The sequence below is a fragment of the Gorilla gorilla genome, chromosome 6, assembly GCF_029281585.2.
Source record: "Gorilla gorilla gorilla isolate KB3781 chromosome 6, NHGRI_mGorGor1-v2.1_pri, whole genome shotgun sequence".
NCBI classification, from domain to species: domain Eukaryota; kingdom Metazoa; phylum Chordata; class Mammalia; order Primates; family Hominidae; genus Gorilla; species Gorilla gorilla.
This window is the reverse complement of record NC_073230.2, coordinates 31,167,155-31,179,313: the sequence shown is the minus strand read 5'-3', so window position 1 is coordinate 31,179,313 and position 12,159 is coordinate 31,167,155. Positions and strand designations below refer to the sequence as shown.

The 12,159-nt window shown below is 40.6% G+C and overlaps 1 protein-coding gene across 8 annotated transcripts in view; it reads right to left on the bottom strand.

Annotated features, from left to right (window-relative positions):
* STK31 (serine/threonine kinase 31) overlaps nucleotides 1–12,159 on the bottom strand; it is a 133,782-nt gene that overhangs the window by 91,801 nt on the left and 29,822 nt on the right. For 6 of the 8 annotated variants that reach the window (XM_055347332.2, XM_031013448.3, XM_055347331.2 and 3 more), the window contains 2 exons: nucleotides 9,925–10,283; nucleotides 8,745–8,919 (listed from right to left, as the gene is read on the bottom strand). The exons of the other annotated variants lie outside the window; for them this stretch is intronic. In XM_055347332.2, coding sequence (XP_055203307.1) covers nucleotides 8,745–8,919; nucleotides 9,925–10,283 — 534 coding nt within the window. The remainder of the gene's footprint in view (nucleotides 1–8,744; nucleotides 8,920–9,924; nucleotides 10,284–12,159) is intronic. 8 annotated transcript variants of the gene reach the window in all.

The following is a 12,159-nucleotide window of genomic DNA, read 5'->3' as shown; positions in this document are numbered from 1 at the left end:
CAACCATGCATTTTCACGGATCCAGAGGAAAGGCTACCCCATCCCACAACCACCATTGTTACTAGCTGCTGCCACACCTGAGGCCAAACTGCAAGCCACTGGCAGGAACCCCACCCCTACCAGCAGAAGGGAAGCCATGCATCTTCACATGACCCAAAGGGAGGGCTACCCAACCCAGAACCTGAGACAATGCTAGCTGCTGCTGCCACCAGTGTCAAAGTGTGAGCCATTTACAGTGACCCCGCTGCCCTAAGCAGCAAAGCTGCTGCACATTTTCACACACCCAAAGGACAAACTTTCCCACCTGCAGCTGCTGCCCTTGCAAACTGCCACCACTGGAGCAAATGTAAGAGCAAAGTACATGTTCACCAGCCACCTCCACACATCTGCTGCCAGTGAAAGCAACCTCACCCTCCCCAGTGACAGGGCTGCAAAGCAACCACTGCCACCCCCACTCAAGCATTCCACTGGAAACCTGGGCATCATCCTGCACCTGCCTACCGCAATCAGAGTCTGCACTCACCACCTGGACCTGAGGACAGGTCCACTCTACCCAGCTCCATAACCCCTCTCACCAGTGTCTGAGCACACCACCCAAGGCCCTGGGTATCACCCAGCCCAGTCCACCATTGGTACCTGAACACTCCTCCCAAGGGCCCAAGGTCAGGCCTACCCAACCTGCCACTACCAACACAGCTGGCATCCACTTGCACATGCTACCTGTGGGCCTGACTGACCCATTCAGCACATCACAGCCAGCACTAACACCAGTGTAGACCACTTGGAAAGCACAGGGTTGTCAAGCCATTGCTACTATCACCCACATCGTGCCCACTGCCTAAGAGCCCAAGAACACACTCACCTGTCTGGCCCACCACTGCTGCTACTAGCACCCAAGCAAGACTCCTGGAAACCCAAGCATTGGCCGACCTGGGCTCTCTAACAGTAGTGCCAGCATGTGCTGTCCTGGAAACCAAGGACAAGCATACTTGGCCTGGCATTGCCACCACTGGGGTCTGAGGACTGGCAAACATGGCATTCCTTTACCCAGCAAAACTTCTCCGCAGCCCCCACTAACAACCACTCCCTAAGCCAATGAGGAAATCACAAACACCACTGACTATTCACATCCAAAGGAATCATACAAAGACTATGCTACTGCATGAACCCAGAATTAAAGCCAAAGGGCCCTACCCAACCAACACCATAGGTACATCTTCAGGAAAAGATCCTCCCCTACAAAATTATTTCCAAAAAATTGGAAGAAGCAACTGTTACACCCAATGCACAAATATCAATGTAACAAAAGAAACATGAGAACACAAGAAAATATAACTCCAAAGGAAGTTAGTAATTCTCCACCAACAGATCATAATCAAAAAGAAATTTTGAAATTCCAGATGAAAAATTCAAAATACTGATTTTAAAGAAGTTCAGTGAGATAAAAGATAATTCTGAAAAATAATATAAAGAAATCAGAAAAACAATTCAGGTTATAAATGAGAAATTTACCAAATAGGTATCATTAAAAAAAAAAAAAAGAAATCCTAGAACTAAAGGATTCACCGAATGAAATACAAAATACATTCTAAAGCTTCAACAATATACTAGATCTAGGCCTGGCATGACGGCTCACACCTGTAATCCCAGCACTTTGGGAGGCTGAGGCAGGAGGATCACTTGAGCTCAGGGGTTGAGAAGAGCCTGGTCAACATAACAAGACCTCATCTCTAATAAAAATTTAAAATATTAGCTCAGCATGGTGGCATGCACCTGTAGTCCCAGCTACTCAGGAAGCTGAAGCAGGAGGACTGATTGAGCACAGAAGTTGGAGGCTGCAGTGAGCTGTGATTGTGCCACTGCACTCCATCCTGGGCAACAAAACAAAACCCTGCCTCAAAACAAAACAAACAACAACAAAAAATACTAGATCAAACAGAAGAAAGAATTTCAGAACTTAAGACAAGACTTTTGAACTAACCCAGTCAATCAAAAATTTAAAAAAAGAACAAAAAAAGAATGAAAAAAGCCTACAAGACATATGAGACACCACACTGCAAACAAATATTTGAATTTTCAACGTCACAGAAAAAGAGAAAAAAAGGGATCAAAAACTTCTTATATTTAATAAAATAATAGCTGAAAACTTCCCAAGTCTAGCAAGAGATTTAGACATTCAAATAAAAGAAGTTCAGAGATGCCCAAACAGATAAAATTCGTAAAGGTCTTCTCCACAGCATATTACAGTCAAACTATCAAAAGTCAAAGACAAAGATATTTCTAAAAACAGAAGGAAAAAGGCGTGTCATCAATTATAAGGAAACCCCCATCAGATTAACTGTAAATTTCTCAGTAAAATCCTTACAGGAGAGAATGAAACAATATATTCAAAGCGCTGAAAGGAAACTGCTAGTCAAGAATACTATATCCAGCAAAGTTGTCTTTCATGAATGAAGAAGTAGTAGTCTTTCCCAGGCAAGCAAAAGCTGAGGGAATTCATCAGCACTAGACCATCCCTACAAGAGATGCTTAAGGGAGGGCAATACACAATCTGTGATCATAAAAACACATGAAAGTTAAAAACCCAGCTGGACGCGGTGGCTCACGCCTGTAATCCCAGCACTTTGGGAGGCCGAAGTGGGCAGATCACCGGAGGTCAGGAGTTCAAGACCAGCCTGGCCAACATGGTGAAACCCCGTTTCTACTAAAAAGTACACAAATTAACTGGGCATGGTGGCAGGCGCTTATAATCCCAGCTACTCAGGGGGCTGAAGTAGGAGAACTGCCTGAACTTGGGAGGTGGAGGTTGCGGAGAGCCAAGACCGTGCCATTGCACTCCAGCCTGGGCGACAGAGCAAGACTCTGTCTCAAAAAAAAAAAAAAAAGTATAAAACCCACAGAGTAAAGCAAACACACAACTAAAAACAAGAAAGGAATCAAATGTTCCCACTACAGAAACACACCAAACCACAATGATAAACAATGAGTGAGAGAGAAAATAATCAAGATGGCCAACTAGATAGTGTGTGCCTTTTCCACAGGGAAGAATCAGAAATAGTTAAGTAGACACATTTTGAACAGACTAAGAATGAATATTTGGATTCACCAGAGAAGAGAGAGAAAGCCCCAGAAGTAAGAAAGGAGAGGGTTTGAGGAAGCATGCCTAGCCAGAAACCAGCTGAGAGCTGGGAAAGGCTACTGTACACAGGGAAACAGTAAGAGAAAAATCCCCAGAGCTCTGAAACAAGCATTTACAACATTGGCTATAGGAGAAACCCTCGATCCACTAGGGCCTCACACCTCACATATGGAGCTGCCTAAAGATCACACAAAGACATTGTTCCAGAAAAGGAATCCACACAGAATCCCACAGGCACCCAAGTCTGGAGCAGCCTCAGCAGGGAGCCTCTTTAAGAGTTTAGATACCAGGGACCTATAGACATGGCTGCAGCCACTGTACTGCTCCAAAAAAGGAGAGGGAGAACAAGCATGCCCATGCACCCCCAGGAGGATACTTGTCACCCTGCTACAAGCTGCTGTTGAGACTGAGACATAAGTAGATCATACTCCCTACACCCTCTTGCTCATGCTGCTTGGCTGGGTGGTGACTCATTCTCTCTAGCCCCATGCCCAAGGCACCATTTTCTGAGTTCAATGCTGGGCTGAGTCCTGCCCTTGGCCTGAGTTTGGGCTGACATGGCCCCAGTCACTGCCCAGCAAAGGACCAACAGGGAAACCAGGCGACCCCACACAAATCTATAGAATACCCACCGCCCTGCAATGGGCTGCTGTGAAACTGAGACACAATCAGACTACACTTCCCACAGGTTTTTGCCCATGCTGTTCACCAGGGTGGTGCCCCAGTATCCCAGGGCACAGGCCAAAAGTGTCACTTTGAGAGTTTAATTCTGAGCTGTGGCCCAACTTTGGCCTTACTTTAGGCTGACATGACTGCAGCTGCTGCCCAGCCAAGAAGGGGCAGAAAAGCCAGGCTCTCCTATGCACACCTGGGACAACACCCAAAGCTCTGCTATAGGCTGCTGTGAGACTTAGATTTGAGTAGAACACACTCCCCACTGCTTCATATCCACACTGCTCACCTGAGAGGGGCCCCACCCTCTCTAGTTACAATACTACAGATGGCACCCTTATGAGAGTTTAGAGACATTGTTTGATGCCTGGCAGCAGTAGCCACAGCAGACATTCTAGTCTCTGGTCAGAGACTGGGGCACCTGCTCTGGAACAAAGGAGTCTCTTTGTTACCTGTGTCCCTGAAATTATTGGTGGAGCTTGATACTAGGTGAAATATCTGATTAATGATAGTTTGAGCAGCCAATCTTGATAAGGGTGATTCAGGTTACATGAGAGTATACATATGTCAAAATTTATCAAGTTCTACACAGTATTTGTGCATTTTTACTATATGTAAATGATATCTCAATATAGCATTAGAAAATAATATTTCCTAACCCTATCCATTAGACATTCTATAACCTAGAAGCAAAGACTAAAGCAATAGCTATATATATCCCTAGCACCCAAAGTCTGGTATCTAAATACCTCTTGCCACTAAAAAGAACTATAGCTTGGAGAAGTAACTTTTCCAGGATTAGGGTAGGAAATGCAGATGAGTATGGAACATCTTGTGACACCAGAAAACAAGGAAGCTATCAGACTACTGGAATCACATCAAAAGGACAGAGCAAGAACTTAAAGAGACTTCCAAAGAGTATAAGATGAGCATCAAAAAGAATAATGGCTGCAGTGAATTAAAACACTCAAATATGTTTAAAATTCATTAGTTCATAATAATACTTAAGGAGAACAAATAACCCTTGCTGGTCAACACTGGACAATCCTAGGGAATAAACTTATTTTTCTGAAAACATGTACATATAAAGGGAATGAATAAAGTATTTATCTTGACTTTACTGAACAAACTAGGCTTCAGCATGACCAAACAGTTGAAATTTTCCAGCTAAGAAATACAGCACCTGGCCAAAAAAAATGATGAGTTAATGTCCTTTGTAGGGACATGGATGAAGCTGGAAACCATCATTCTCAGCAAACTATCGCAAGGACAAAAAACCAAACACCGCATGTTCTCACTCATAGGTGGGAACTGAACAATGAGAACACATGGACACAGGAAGGGGAACATCACACATCAGGGACTGCTGTGGGGTGGGGGGAGTGGAGAGGGATAGCATTAGGAGATATACCTAATGCTAAATGACGAGTTAATGGGTGCAGCACACCAACATGGCACATGAATACATACGTAACAAACCTGCACGTTGTGCATATGTACCCTAAAACTTAAAGTATAATAATAAAAACAAAAAAAAAGAAATACAGCACCTGATGAAAACATGCTTGCAGACAACAACCATCGATGGCTGCAAAAATCATTAGGTCACAGATTAATGAAAAACTTAATAATGGTGATTTATCCATTATGAATATCAGCTGTTATGATGTCAAAAGGACACAGCAGCTAATTTAAAAAGACTTCAAAGGGGATAATGTGTGCATCAAAAAGAAAAAAAAAGGCTTCAGTGGATTAAAACATGTCAAATGTGTTTAAAGTTCATTAATTTAGCAAGGCATGGTGGCTCGCCTGTAGTCCCAGCAACTCTGGAGCCAAAAGAGGAAGGATTGCTTGAGCCCAGAAGTTTGAGACCAGCCTAAGCAACACAGCAAACCCCGACTATACAGAAAATACAATTCCATGCTCGTGGACAGGAAGAATCAATACCATGAAAATGGCCACACTGCCCAAAGTAATTGATAGATTCAATTCTATTCCCATCAAACTACGATTGACTTTCTTCACAGAACTAGAAAAAACTACTTTAAATTTCATATGGAACCAAAAAGAGCCCGTATAGCCAAGACAATCCTAAGCAAAATGAACAAACCTGGAGACATCATGCTACCTGACTTCAAACTATACTACAAGGCTACGGTAACCAAAACAGCACGCTACTGGTACCAAAACAGATATAAAGATCAATGGAACAGAACAAAGGCCTCAGAAATAACACCACACATCTACAACCATCTGATCTTCAACAAACCTGACAAAAACAAGCAATGGGGAAAGGATTCCCTATTTAATAAACGGTGTTGGGAAAACTGGCTAGCCATATGAAGAAAACTGAAACTGGACCCCTTCCTTACACCTTATACAAAAATTAACTCAAGATGGATTAAAGACTTAAATGTAAAACCCCAAACAGTAAAAACCCTAGAAGAACACCTAGGCAATACCATTCAGGACATAGGCATGGGCAAGGACTTCATAACTAAAACACCAAAAGCAATGGGAACAAGAGCCAAAGTAGACAAATGGGATCTAATTAAACTAAAGAGCCTCTGCACAGCAAAAGAAACTACCATCAGAGTGTACAGGCAACCTACAGAATGGGAGAAAATTTTTGCAATCTGTCCATCTGACAAAGGGCTAATATCCAGAATCTACAAGGAACTTAAAATAAATTTGTAAGAAAAAAACAACACCATCAAAAAGTGGGCAAAGAATACGAACAGGCACTTCTCAAAAGAGACATTTATGTGGCCAAAAAACATATGACAAAAAGCCCATCATCACTGGTCATTAGAGAAATGCAAATCAAAACCACAATGAGATACCACCTCACTCCAGTTATAATGGCAATCATTAAAAAGTCAGGAAACAACAGATGCTGGAGACAATGTGGAGAAATAGGAACACTTCTACACTGCTGGTGGGAGTATGAATTAGTTCAACCATTGCGGAAGACAGTGTGGCAATTCCTCAAGGATCTAGAACAAGAAATACCATTTGACCCAGCAATACCATTACTGGGTATATACCCAAAGGATTATAAATCATTCTACTATAAAGACATATGCACACATATGTTTATTGCAGCACGATTTACAATGGCAAAGACTTGGAACCAACCCAAACGCCCATCAATGATAGACTGGATAAAGAAAATGTGGGCTGGGCACAGTGGCTCATGCCTGTAATCCCAGCACTTTGGGAGGCAGAGGTGGGTGGATCACCTGAGGAGTTTGAAACCAGCCTGGCCAACATGGTGAAACCCCATCTCTACTAAAAATACAAAAATTAGCCAGACATGGCGGCGGGTGCCTGTAATGCCAGCTATCAGGAGGCTGAGGCAGGAGAATCGCTTGAACCTGGGAAGCAGAGTTTGCAGTGAGCCGAGATCATGCCATTGGGGATATAAATAAGGCAAGTTTGAGTTTAAAAAAAAAAAGAAAAGAAAACACAAAAATTAGCCAGGAATGGGGCACATACCTATAGTCCGAGCTAGGCAGGAGACTGAAGTGAGTGGATTGCTTGAGTCCGGGAGGCAGAAGTTGCAGTGAGCAGAAATTACACCACTGCACTCCAGCCTAAGCAACAGAGCAAGACTGTCTCAAAACAAACAAACAAACAAAACCAAAATACTCTGAATGAGATTTGGGGAGCTTCTGGGTTGATAAACACATCCATGACCTGGGAGGGTGGCACACTCAGAAAGGGCATGGAAGCTCTGTACCTCCTGCCCCAGTACCTTGCCTTATGTATATCTTCCATTTATTTGGCAGTTTCTGAGTTATATCTTTAATAATAAAACTGTAAGTATAGCACTTCTGTGAGTTCTGTGAGTAGTTCTAGTGAATTATCTAACCTGAGGGAGGGTCATGGGAAACCCCGAATTTATAGTGGGGGGGTAGATATGCAAGTAGCCTGGGGACCCCATTTGTGACTGGCATCTAAAGTAGAGGCAGCTTTATGGAACTGAGTCCTTAACTTGCAGGGTATATGCTAAGTACAGGTAATGTAGTGTCAGAATGGAGCTAAATTATTAGACACCCAGTTGGTGTCAGAGAATTGGAGGAACTAGTGCAGGAACAACAGATTTGGTGTTAAACACACACACACACACACACACACACACACACACTTATCAACCACGCTGTATCCCTGGGGGGGAAAAATTTCTGAACTAAAATCTGAGCAAATCTGGAGACCTGATTACCATAAAAGAAGACACACGTGGAGATCAAGAATCCAGTTAAGCAACACAAGGAAACAGATTAAAGCAATTTAAGAGAAATATCAACCAAAATGCAATGTATGTGCCTAACTGGGATCCTGATTGGAGAAAACTACAATCAACATGCCTACAATCATGTGGCATTCATGACACAATATGGCAAATTTGAATACTGCCTGGATATAAATAATATTAAGGAATTATTGTTTACTTTTAAGTATGAATAGTATTATTATTACGGTTTTTTAAAGTCTTTTTCTATTAGTCATACATACTGAAGACTATGAAATAATATGAATGGGACTTCTTCTAAAATAATCCAGGAAGTGTAAATTTTTAAAAAGATTGGCCATGTGTTATAACTGTAAAAACTGGGTGATGGGCACATGAGAATTAATTATTCAAGTCTCTCTCCTTTTAGAATGTTTGAAAATTGCCTTAGTTGAAAAGTTTTTAGAACATAAAGGGAAATGTAAATGAGAAATAATTAAATTTTCAAACATCCAATGAAATCCAAAGATGATTAGTCTGGAGTATATGAAAAAAAATTCACCTATAAACAAATACAGGGATTAGCAAAGGAGAGAATGAGGTGGGGAAGGAAAGGAAAGTGACAGAAAAATAAATAGCAGCAGATGAGTACACAGATTTCCCAGTTGGACACTCTTCACCTTAAGCCACTGAACATACCTGCAGCTCCTGGGCAATCTGCTCTACTTTCAATTCTAACGCCTTATAACTTTCGAGAAGAGCGTCCTTCTCTGTTTTAAGTTTTTCATTTTCTTCAATCAGTTTCTGGTCCTGCTTAATTTTTTCCAGGCTGACGTTAGACCCTAAATTAAAGTCACCAACAGCCAAACTTTCCCTATAAAAACAAATTCATTTATTTTGAAAAACAAACTGTATAAGGCTGACACAGAAAACAAATCTAAGTTATCTTGGTCCTTTTATGCCACAATATATCTGAAAGTTAATTTTGAAAACTAAAATATTTACCTAGTTCATAATATTAAAAAATAATTTAATGCAAACAAGATTTTATAACTGAAATCGTAATTCAATAATGCCTCTAATTCTCAAAAAAACTATATTCCTACTTCTTCATAGCACTATCAACTACAGAGAACAAAGTAAAAAGCATTTCTATATTAGTTTTTTTCCAATCCCTCCTGTGATCCCCCCGTGATTCCCCCATCCTGTGATCCCCTGTGATCCCCCCGTCCACCGCCTCCCACCCCCATTTGACAGTTTAGCTCCTAAAGCACTGATGAGATCCCATCAAACAGCTATGTCATCCAAGATACAGCATCATGGCTTGGACCATGATATAGAAGAATGTTTTGATACATATAAATATCATATCTGGATTTCTGCTTCAAGTTGATGATTTAAAATTATCTAAAAAGTAAAGTATTCAGAATAATCAAACTCCATCACAAGTTTTCACAAGAAGAAGAAAGAGCCTCACTTTTATTAAAAAAGTAAAGGCGATTTCCTGAAACTCTTTAAAATATTCCTAAAGCCATAGGAAGAACTTCAAATCTTATCTGAAATTCTGACTTTGCCTGAATAATTCAGATTTAGGAGCAGATTTTTATTTTTGATAAGTGTATTCCAAATAGTTGGCATGAAAAGTTGGTATGTAAACTTCAAAATAATTCAGGAATTATTTTTCTTTCAAAATAGCTTTTAATGAAAATATCCCTGCTAAAGCAGAGAGGAATACATTTGAGAAAAACAGAAATATCAGCATCAGCCCTTAAAATCACTGACACAGTAAAGGATTCCAAAAGCATAAGCCTTAACTTCTATTCTACTATGACAGGGACCTCTACCATGAATTAGAAATTAGTGAAGACTAAATTCTTACTTTGGAAATGTTATAAGATTGCCTGCATCATTTTCATCCTTCAAGTCAAGAGTCATTTTCTCACTTAAGTGCCCCTTGGGCCTGCTGAAGGTTGACTGGTTTGATCTATGCCCCCACAAAGGAATGGGGCTTTTGAGGTTCCCGAGAACAAGTTGACCAGGATCCAATTTTTTTTCCTCACAGATGTCAGTTCTGGAAGCAAGTCTGCATTTCTCTGCAAATCCTTTCTTAAGCACCTCTTCCCCTATATCCACACTGCCATACTCAGCCTGAGCAATAACTGTTCCATCTTCAGAGGTTGCTTTAATTCTCATTTTTATTTCCTTTTCGAAAATCAAGCTCCCCAAAAAGGTTGTGCCCTAAGAAAGAAGAAAACATAAACCAGCTACACCAACATGTTTCTCTTCCCTTATTTTGTTCCTACCCATTTTTTCCAAGCATCATATTTCTTCATTCTAAAATCTCTATATTACCTTGTTGTTGGCTATAATATGCAAATATGCATCTCCACGTATATGAATGTATTCCAATTACACACTTGCTAAAATGAAGTAGAGCTAAATACTTGTATAGGCAGCCACATTTATAAATCTAAAAATGTATACTAAGTAAATATCCTAGAATAGTTTTTTTTAACCCAGCAGATTACATTGATTACTTTGGCCCCAACTAAATATAATGGTCTCCTGAAAAGCAATAGCGCATAAAAATGAATCTCTGATATCTAGAAAAGGTACTCGATTTTACAAAACTTTAAAAGTTTTAGAGGCAGAGTCACGAACTCTGGTTTTAAAGTAAGACAAGCAGAAGCAAAAAAAGCCACAAACCGAAAGCACAAAATACGAACAAATTCTTTAAAAATCAACAAACTGAAATTATAAAATGTGAGGTGTCACAAATACATATTCGAAACTTTGTTTTTCTTCTTTTTTGAGACAGAATCTCACTCTGTCGCACAGGCTGGAGTGCAGTGGCACAATCTCGGCTCATTGCAACCTCTGCCTCCCCGGTTCAAGTGATTCTCCTGCCTCAGCCTCCCCAGTAACCGGGACTACTGGCACACACCACCACACCTGCCTAATTTTTGTATTTTTAGTAGAGATGGGGTTTCACCGTGTCAGATGAGCTGGTCTCAAACTCCTAACCTCAAGTGATCCGCCCACCTCGGCCTCCCAAAGTGCTGGGATTACAGGGGTGAGCCACCGCGCCTGGCCTTCTACATTCAAAACTCTCTTAAATAGACTTTTGCTTAAGAGGGCTACAACTGTACAACTGGCATATGAGAAACTAGGTGCTTGCTAACTTTGAGCTACTGAATCTCTATCAATAGAACTAAGCAAAGATATACCTAAAACATATTTGGGATTGGAACATATTGAGACTTAATTTTAATAAGAACTTATCTACTCCTCCATAAAACTGTAATTACTAAAATTACTTTGACACAATCTAACTGCTCTTCCCAAATTTCTCTATGTTATTTTCCTGAATTTCACCCTGTGCATACTATAAAGGAAATTAAAAGTAAGTATTCTTTTTCGGAATATATAAAGCATAAATTTAAAACACAAAATGGGTAGGTACAGCTCAAATTTACTGGTTCACAACTTCCTTGAAATAGGGACATCATCTGATGAAACGTATCTCTCTTAGAAGGTGGAGCTGTATTTTTAGCTACATTCCCACTCTATAAATATGAAAAACAATATAGTTTATGCAAACAAAGCAAACCAAATAGGACATCATACCTGTAATAATCAGACAAACAAGAGTGTAAAAACACACTAAAAACCACAAAATACAAACCGGTCACATTTTTAAAAGAAATATGGGGTGTGGGGAAGTCAAGGTCCAAGAAACTAAATAACATTTTTAAGAACTATTTTCTCTTCAACTACACAGTAGTATAGAGGGTAAAATTGAGACCGATGTAGGAATTCTTAACCTTTTTGTGGCCATGGGGCTCCTTTATCAGTCAGGTGAAATCTTTGGACTTTTTCTCAGAATGTTTTTAAATGTATGAAATACATAGGATTACAAAAAAAAATATTTCATTGGGACACATTTTTTTTTTTTTTTTTTGAATGGAGTCTGGCTTTGTCGCCCAGGCGGGAGTGCAGTGGCGCTATCTCGGCTCACTGCAAGCTCCATCTCCCGGGTTCACACCATTCTCCTGCCTCAGCCTCCCAAGTAGCTGGGACTACAGGCACCCACCACCATGACCAGCTAATTTTT